At 35.5% G+C, this 10148-nt stretch overlaps 1 protein-coding gene across 1 annotated transcript; it reads left to right on the top strand.

Moving 5' to 3' along the window:
- Positions 1–4273: 4273 nt before the first annotated feature.
- LOC144966023 (uncharacterized) lies at positions 4274–6922 on the top strand. Its single transcript, XM_078902011.1, has 3 exons — positions 4274–4441; positions 4918–4986; positions 6360–6922. Exon 3 carries the CDS (start codon positions 6427–6429, stop codon positions 6778–6780), a length of 354 nt encoding a protein of 117 aa, XP_078758137.1. The 5' UTR covers positions 4274–4441; positions 4918–4986; positions 6360–6426; the 3' UTR covers positions 6781–6922.
- The last annotated feature ends 3226 nt before the right edge of the window (positions 6923–10148 follow it).

Below are 10148 nucleotides of genomic sequence, written 5' to 3'. Positions count from 1 at the left end.
CACTTTTATTGAAGAAGAGTACACTTGAACAGAATAAAGTTAAAAATTATAGACCGGTTTCGAATCTTTCCTTTATATCCAAAATCTGTGAAAGAGTTATTTAAAAAAGACTTTTAAAGCATATTAAATTAAATAATGTGAAACTTATCCATCAGCATACAAAGCACAACTTATCACAGAAACAGCTGTCCTTAAAGTCTACTCTGATATACTGAATTCTATTGACAATAAACATGTCTGCTTGTCAACTCTTCTAGATATATCCTCTGCTTTCAACACCATAGACCATAACATCTTACTTCATCGTTTAAAAGTTACATTTGGAACCTGAGTCACTGCACTAGAGTGGTCTCCATCGTACATTAGATTAAGAACACACGTTGTTGGAGCCAATGACAAGTTTTCTGATGTATGATGTACCCCAGGGATCTTAGTTAGGCCCGTTATATTTACAGTGTAAACGCAGCCTCTTTCTGAAATTAATTTAAAGAATCTTTGTATAAATTACCATTTTTATGCCACAACAAATGTACACAGATACACAAATGTATAAAAGCGATACTCGTGATCAAATTTTTCTTTTACAAAAATATGTTGAAAATTGTGTTGTTGATGTAAAAAGCTGGATGGATGTAAATAAATTTAATAAGGAAAAAATAGAAGTAATGTTATGTGGGGCAGAATGGGAGAAAGAAAAATGGTCCTATCCCGGTGATGACCAGATATTAATGGCAATTCTATCTGTCATCTGCATTTTTTGCCAAATTGGGACCTAAAATTTGCCAAAATTTGCCCCAAAAACACCCAAAATTTGCCAAAAAATTTGCCGAGGAGAACCAATTGTTTCAGTAAAAATTAACACGCGATACAGAAATATATATATATATATAAAAGACAATTTATTACATTTAAGGAGGCTACATTTATTAATTTACACAATAGCGTTGTTACAAAGATTTTAAAGGATCATTATCCGTAGAGAGTAGCTTCCCTTGGTTTGGGCCCAGGCAGAGCTGCAACATTTCTCAAGTTTCGCACTTTTTTTTATTTCGTAATTTTGTTATCGCTTCTTTTTTTTTTCCCAAAAAATTTGCCACGATTTGCCAATTTTGGGAAATTTGCCAAAATTTGCGGATCGCCCTGATATTTGGGGCCGCAAAAAATGCAGATGACAGTTCGATAAAACAAGCAAAACAATTAGACATTTTGAGGTATTTTAGATAGTGATCTCAGCATGAATTCACAAAATTGCCATTTTACGGACCTTCTTGACTAAAGATATAATCGAAAAAAGCTAGTAACAACATTTATTTATATTATCAAGATTAGATATTATTATAATTCTCTTCTGGCTGGGATAACTAAACATCAAATTTTGAGACTTCAAACAATTCAAAATAGTGCTGCAAAATTAATTTCAAAACAAATGAGATTTGAACATTCATTGGCCATTTTGTTTGAATTACATTGGCTACTAAAAGAAAGGGTTGAATATAAGATCGCCCCCATTTGTTTTAACTCACTCAATACAAGAGATTTCAAAACTGGAAAAAAAATTATATCAAAAATGAGCATGTACAGAGATAGTTTTATTCAACTAGCATTAGCATGTAAAACCTACAAACATTAGCTTTGATACTACGCCTATAATTTGTCTCAGAAAAATGTACTGTAATAAATAGGCATGGGGTAAAAGTAACCCGGGTAAACGACGGATATAGTCGGTGTTAGGGTTGAGTGAGTTAAATATCTTAATGGTTTAGCACAACTTATCTTTTTTTTTAAATGAGCTTTTATATAGGGCAATATCCACTAAACGTGCTCAAAGCGCTTTACAAGGGGTCCCTGGCCGACAGCAACATATAACATTTAGGACAAGACATGACGCCTGTAAGGCGATATTATAATTTTTACGGACAGAGACAACGCTGTTGACGGCCAGGTACTCATTTTACACCTGAGTACGGTGAGAGAATGTGAGTAAAGAGCCTTTTCTAAGGACTCAACTATGCACCGAGCGAGGCTCGAACTCAGGACCTTCCGATCCGAAAGCGAGTGTCATACCACAAGACCACATAGCCGCACATCTTAATGAATTTATAAATTATGTTATTTTCCATCCAGAATGCTAAGGTCTTCATCTGACGACACTAAACTCCAAGTAAATAACAAATCAAATTATTTATAATTTTAAAGTGGTAGATCGTTTTCAACGCTTTGTTAGTCTTCAGATATTGAACGACCTTCCCTGGGCGGGGTTCCTGATCTCCCATAGTGGGCAGGGAGGTACATACTGTGTCTTCTATCCCCTTATATCTGTTTTCCAACATGCTTTCTGTCTTTGTCTTGGAATGAGATTACTTAGTTTTCTCCTGGTCCTGACCGGATCCCCTGGCTGAGGGGGAAGCAGTCGAATGTATAGTTAGTTTTGGGAGATGATATTTTTTTCATTGTAAATCATCTCTCTGTTATGCACTGTATTATGCTTTCTTTATTTTATATATGATTTGTAAAACATTTGAGTGTGTTCCTCTTAGCGGGGACCTGTGCTTGTGTCTGGATGAGACTTTTAGTGATCTCAAACTAAGTACTTTGATAGAGTGCTTTTGGAATCTTCACCTGTTTCTTATTTGAACCAATTCCCCTTTGTCTTCCCTTTTCTTGGATGCTTTATTGTAATTCTAGAACTTTTTACTATCCCATTTTCTGCCTTTTTACTGGCGCTGATATGACCTTAATGTGTTGCAAGCGCCGTAAAACCCTTAAAAACAAAAACAAACAACGACCTTCCCAAGGCTATTCGTGGAAGTGGACCGTCAAATGTAGCTGGCTTTTAAATCAAAGTTTAAACATTCCTTTTTTACAAAAAAAACAAAAAAACAACACATTTTAAGTCTCTGTCAATATTTCACATTTATTTGAAATCGATGGCTTCTTCTTTTGAATAATGATCTAAAGTGTGTCGGTTTGTGTGTGTATGTGTGTTTGTGTGTGTGTGTTTGTCTGTGGGTGTGTATGTGTGTTTGTATGAGTGTGTTTGTGTGTGTATGTGTGTGTGTGTGCTCTTGTAAAGGCGTCAAAATGAGGACATCCATAGGTTACACAAGCCACACAATGAGGACATTTTCAAATAGAGGTCCAACATTTTGGACCTCATTTTTTAAAGACCTCTATGGTCTATGTAATGTCTAGAATGAGGACCTGAAGTGGAAATAAAACGAAGACCTCATTTTGTCCACTTCATTGGTAACGTGTGTATAGCCCATTATACACATATTTTGATCTTATTTTCACACACAACCCACGGGCTCATGAGCAAGTCATTCTCGTGTCATCTTTTGAAATGCTTTATTTGATTGGCTGATTTCAGCCAATCAAATAAGAGTTTAGGTAGTAATAGCAGTTCCGATTGTTCTAGTTTCGATTTCCTGGAAAAAGTTTGCGAGGGTCTAAAATCAACATGTCTACTAAACGTTTGACTTTCAAGAACTTTTTTTTCGCATTTGCAGCAATTAAATGAAAGGTAAGATATTAAATTATAGTATTTTGTTTTTATTACTTAGTAGTCACACTAATTATTCTTCATAACTTTCTTTCAGACTTTCATGTAAACACAGTTTCGACTTCGACAAAGTTGTGACTGTGCCTTGTACTTGTGCTCTTTTTTGACTATTGAAGAAAAATACCAACCGTGTCATTAGTTTTTCTTTCGGATTAAATATTCTATGGCAATATATCCTTATTGTGTCAGCATCTATTGTAAAATTTGAAACAAATGTGTAGTTGTAAGAATATAAGTCAATGTTTAGATCTGGTCATGACGCGCTTACTTCGATCTACATTGTTGTGTCTCGGGTGGGGGTTATAACAGGCTGGAAACTAAGTTGGCAGTGAACACTGAAACAGTTCCAATTGATATATAATTAAATAATGCATTGATAGAAATTTTCCCTGTGTGCTCGCTTTCTTGTATCAAGTCATGTAAAAAAAAACCCAACTTGATGTCTTATTAATATAAATAAGTTAAGTAAGAACACCACTTGACCATAACGTTCTCCATCACTATCACTAACCTTTTCTCTGTCACCACTACCTACAGTCACTGAACTCACACTCTGATCATGACCATCATCACCATTGTCAACAAAAATGCTTTAACTTTTACCTTTAATATTATCATTGTTGCTGTTATCGTCACTTACTTTTAATGAGTCTTTGCTCATCTCGTCTTATCATTTGTAATGGTAGACCTAATCACTGGGTTTTGATATTTCATACACAGAAAATCACAAAGAGACAACAAAGTATCAGAATCTCCGAAAGAGGATGAAGATAATGAAGTAAACAGGAAACACGACATCTTAAAACCAGAAGCAGAACTTGACCCGAGTGACCCTGATTCTATCAGAAATCCTTTCACTGATAGTTCCTCTAGTGAATGGTATGTTTTAAAAGTAAAATAATTGGGATTGCTAACCTCATTATTTCTTGAAAATTAATTATCTACTATCCTGGAATGATTCAACATTTTTTAATTACTAAGAGAAATCACGTTGACTATAATATTGATATTGATAATAATTTTGATGGTTAGTGGTCAGACTAATGACCATGAGCAATATGTGATTTTCCGTCTGGTCGGTGTGACCTTTTGAGACACTTAACATTTATTACGACATTCATCACAGATGTGAATATGGTGAGAGTACTACACTACCATGAATATTGTGTAAGTTTCCAGGAAGCTGTTAGAATAAATTATATGTTCTGTGGTACCTGTTCCTTCTTTTTTCTTCTTTTTTATGTAGCAATTTTTTTTTTTTATTTTAAATATTTTATTTGTTCAATTGTTCTGTAAAGGAACAAATACAGATTATTATTATTATTATATATATATATGAAACCATTTTCTTCCAGGGAGCCCAATTCCACCGATGAAGAAGACATTAAACTTTCAGACGAAGAGATATCAAATAAAAGTTCAAGGTAGGCAAATGGGGATTTGAAAATTCTTAGTCCAGTGTTAATTATATTGCTAAGTAAATAAAAATTAAATATATACATAAGCTCCGGAAAGGCTAGTCCAAAACTGTGGGTTAATCCGAATGCAAAAAAAACAAACCCAACCTATTTCTCTATTGTATTGTCTATAGTGAATAATCTGGAAAGACGGTTAATCTGAGGTAATTTCTTGTTCCCAAACATTTCGTATTAAGCATTGTGACCTCCATTCCAATCAAAATGTCTCATTATAATTGAGATCTCATTTTAACTGATCTCCTATGAAAACAAAGTATGGTAAAAAGAATAAAAAAGGTTGCATTTATAAAGCGCTTATCTACGGTCTAAGCACTTTACAATGACAATTCACTTTCCCCAATAAACAGCAAACATGTAACACATAGGACAAGACAGGCGACCTGTTAGGTGCGTTACAATGTAATGGGACAAAGGCAGAGCTGTCTTAACTGCCAGGTACTCATTTACACCTGAGTTGAGTGAGCTATTGCATTTAAAGGACACAACGCCCTGACAATAATTTCTGGGAGACAAGTTTTTTGTCACCCATCCGTTCACCCATCATGTTCAATATGGCTTGACTATTCCAATTGATGAGACGTGGTTCCACTTCGACCACTATTATTACAACTACTACAATAGATGCCGGATTCAAGCACGGTGTTTGTGAGGAGAGAAAAGTGTGCTTGAATGTGAAATTGACTTTATATTGTTATTTATCTAAAAAAAAAGGGTATTTTTTTAACGCCCCTTTAAACACAGAATAAGTTATATAAAAGGCGACACCTCCGATTTAAAGTATGTGTGCGATAGAACTATGGGATACAGCCGTGAAAACTCTGGTTTTGAGAAAAAAATTCCACTGTGGGATTCGAACCCCTGCCCTCAAGGACCAAAGGCGAGTGACATAACCATTTGGCTTACTTATTTCTGTCTTATTATGATACACGTCTTTTCTTTATCTCTGGTCTTTGTAGACGTTTGCTTTGTGTGGTAATGTTTTTTATCTTTTCTTTTCTTTTTTATTTGCATGTGTGTGTTTGTGCTCTTGTAAAGGCGTCAAAATGAGGACATCCATAGGTTACACAAGCCACACAATGAGGACATTTTCAAATAGAGGTCCAACATGTGTGGAATCCATTGTGATGGTGGGTGGATGGGGTGAAAAAATGAAGATAAAAAATTGCCGACCTAACTGACTGCTTTTGGCTAGAGTGTAAATTCATTGAAATGTTCATGTAAATTGTATCTTTTCATGAGTGGACTGAGAAAAATAAGAAAATCGCACTCCATTTTTATCCAGCCACATTATAATTGTTCTATTTCTTCTTATTTCTCAGCTACCCGGTGGATCAACACATCAGCGATTCTTGCTCCTCTTCTGGAAGTGCAAGCCCTCAGTATCCCATGCTGTTCACAACAAACACGAACGCTCCACCGATTGATATACAGCCACAATTTAAGAAATGGAGTAAATATCATTCATGTTTTTATTGTGATAAACAGATTATCAAAATGGCTAGACATTTAGAAATGAAGCACAAAAATGAGTTATCTGTTGGCCAAATATTGTCATTGCCAAAAGGGTCTAATAAGAGAAGGAAAGCTTGGGTGAAGATAATAAAAGAAGGAGATTACAAACATAACTTTGATGTATTGGAAAAAGGAGAAGGTATATTGATTCCAAAATATCAAGGAAAAAATGTACAAGTTGATGCACTTGTTCCCTGTCCCACTTGTATAGGCTTATATCGCAAATAGAAAGTAGCAGCTCATTCCTTAACCCGCTGTACAAGAAAACCTAGACGGGCCTATAGGCAAGGGAGTCTTATGTTACCTGTACCAAAGAATGTTTCAAAGTCCTTGTGGCAAAATGTCTTACTAAAGATGAAAGATGACTCGATATCCCGAAGGCAAAAAGCGATGCATTGATTATTGCATTTGGAGAGCGAACATACCACAAACGTGATGTTGAAGAGCACACTGCTGGCCATATTAGTGGTAGAATGAGAGATCTTGCGCGACTCGTAATAGATTTAGAAGATTGGTCAAATGGAAATATTAAATCCCTCACAGATGCTCTCCTTGTGAAAAACTTTGACACCCTTGTCGAATCTGTCCGCAGTGTTGCAGAGTATTCGGATGAAACACATTCATTTGGGAAGGGTTCCCTTGCTCTCAAGCTCGGATTCTCTGTAAAGAAATGTGCATTCATACTGAAGTCACATGCCATCCAAAAGAGTGACCAAATGCAGAAAGATAATGCTGATAATTTTTTATCCCTTTTCACTGGAAACTGGTGTGATCACATTTCATCATCAGCAAGCCAATCACTAGAAAGAAGGAAGTTCAACAGCCCCCAACTACTCCCTTGTTGTCAGGATGTAGAAAAACTGTACAGTTATGTTAAGAATCTAAAAGTGGGTGATTATCCCTCTGTAGCAAAAGAGCTTTGTGTGAAATTTCTCTTTTCAACAGAAAAAGAGGTGGTGAGGTTCAGCGTTTGACTCTAGAGAATTTAGAAATGGGCAAAAAAAATCAGGAACCGTTGATGATGAGATCATTCAATCTCTTACAGAAACAGAAAGAAGACTTGTTCAAACAGCCACTCGCATAGAAATCAGAGGCAAATTCAATCGCCGGGTAGCTGTACTACTGACACACTCAATGTTGACCAAGATTGACACCATCATGAGGGAAAGAGATAGATTATCAATAAAGAGCAAATACCTCTTCGCTACTCCAAATGGAGAGAGGCCATATTGTGGAAGCGATGTCATTAGAGTTATGGCAATTGAAGCTGGTGTTTCCAATCCACATATTTTTACCTGGACGTCTTTAAGAAAACAAGTTACAACCATATCCCAAGCTTTAGAAATTTCTGACACTGAACAAGACCAGTTAGCTCAATTTCTGGGACATGATATCCGCGTTCACCGCGATTTTTATCGCTTACCTCATGACATTCTCCAAAAGGCCAAAGTGGCAAAAATACTTATGAAAATCAACGCTGGGAAAAGCACTTCTGTGGAGGACTACTCACTGGAAGGAAATTTTGAATTGGAACCAGATAACAACAGTAGCTCAGGAGAGTCAGATATGGATGAAGAAGTGGAGAAATGCCAAAAAGACACAAGAATTAGGGCCAAGTGAGATCAAGGAGCCATACGCTATTGTAGACAGATATGAACGTGTGGGACTGAATGAGAATTCCTCTGATACGAGAAAAAGTGGGAAAAGGCATAAATGGACACAAGCAGAAAGACATGCAGTTCTTTAACACCTTTCGGTATTCATAAGAATGAAAAAAGTACCCGGTAAAGCAGATATTGAAAGAGCAATAAATCAAGAACAATGTCTAAATGCAAGGTCATGGCGAAATGTTAAGGATTCTGTTACAACGAAACAAAAAAATCTGTAGGAAAGTATTAGTCCAAAAATAACAGTAACCTACATGATTGATTATATCAAATCCATATAAAAATTGTTGTCACTTTCTTTTTTAACCTCCTCTTGATATAAGAAATATTGTGTACATGATATCTTTCAGATATCAATGACTCTTACGATGGCTGAACATGTCTGTCTATAAAATTGCCTGTTGCTAAAGAAGATTTTTTTAGCTAATGGATGATTGTTATGAAACTCAAACATAGTTTTTATTCAATAGTGTTTTTAATGGACGATTGTGTTTTATATTTGCACTATCACACATAACTTTTGTGGTGACATGAGTACTTTTAAAATTATTTCCTTTACATGATAATTTGTATTGCTATGTGGTCTAGAGGTTAGCAACACGACTTCTGATCCAGTGTTAACTGAAGTCATGGATTCAAACCCCATTGAGTAGTTGAGTCCTTGATCGGAAAAAGCGCTTAAATCCCATTTTCTCATCAACTCTGGTGTAAAATGAGTATCTCGCTGTTAACAATGTTGTCAATGTCCGAAAACTAATGTTCGAGTCTAATATGCTGCATGACTCGCCCTTTGTGTTGAGTGTTGTTGTGGCTGGGGACCGATTGTAAAGTGCTTTGAGCACGTTTAGTGGATATTGTGTTGTATAAATGCTCTCTTTTGTTAATAATTTTATATATGATGAATTGTTAAAAATGACTGTTTGTAATCCAAATGCAGTCACCTGGGCTAGTCTAGTAAAAACTTTATTGTACCATTGTGGTCTGGGGATTTATTGGGAATTACAAAGTGTAAAACATGTTGATTTGTTCTTGTCTCTTTACAAAGAATACAAGGCATGTATATACAAGAATGGAATGAAGAGGTGGCAATTACAGGTTCATTTAAACTTTTCAAGAACATCAGGTCATAATTTAAATATGAAGAATACTTGAATATGGTGAACATGTCTCACCGTATTTCTATCACAAAAAATTAGACTTAGTAAGTTGGCATTAGGGAGAGGCTAAATAGGCTACATTAACTTGTTCATTGGCCTTGTATGATTAATACTGTTGAGTGTATTTACTCATGGAGCCAGTGAAGGAAGGATACAGTGGGCTGAACACCTGCTTGTCTATTTTTCCTGTTCCATAGTAATCTCCAACTTGCACTTGACCTTGTCCTTTAAATGGTACTTAAGGTTTAGTGCACAGTTGACCACTACACTGCAATATACGGTATTTTCAGGGGTTGGATAAACAAACAAGTTTGCATTTGTTTCTAATAGAACGAGGGAGATGGGGTAAAAATAAGTTAGAGAAAAAAGTATATATGTGAGCTTTGTGGGATTATTGAATATGGATATTGGCTCTTATATAACCTAATTTGTGTTGAAAGCGCCGTTAAACCCCACAAACAAACAAACAAGAATATGAATATCACTGTCTGTTAGTTTTTCCTCGAATGTGAATGAAAGAAATATATGTTGTCTAATTCAATGTTGATTAATCGGTAATCCTAATATTCACAATTTCTTACGACTTATGAAAAGTACTGAATTTAACACTGTGAAAAGGTTGGAAATGCTATGTTTTAGAATTCTCAATAAATATGGAAGGGAATTGATGGCAACAAGAAATAAAGTACCGAAGATTTCTAATCAAGTTAAAATAGAAAATTAATCTGAGTACATGAATAGTAAATAAAAGTGATATACCATTATCATCATC

Source organism: Berghia stephanieae, chromosome 1 (assembly GCF_034508935.2).
Source record: "Berghia stephanieae isolate SIO BIC M18660-M18661 chromosome 1, UCSD_Bste_1.3, whole genome shotgun sequence".
Taxonomy (NCBI): Eukaryota; Metazoa; Mollusca; class Gastropoda; order Nudibranchia; family Aeolidiidae; genus Berghia; species Berghia stephanieae.
The sequence above is the reverse complement of the archived record's forward strand: the minus strand, read 5'-3'. Positions and strand labels throughout refer to the sequence as shown.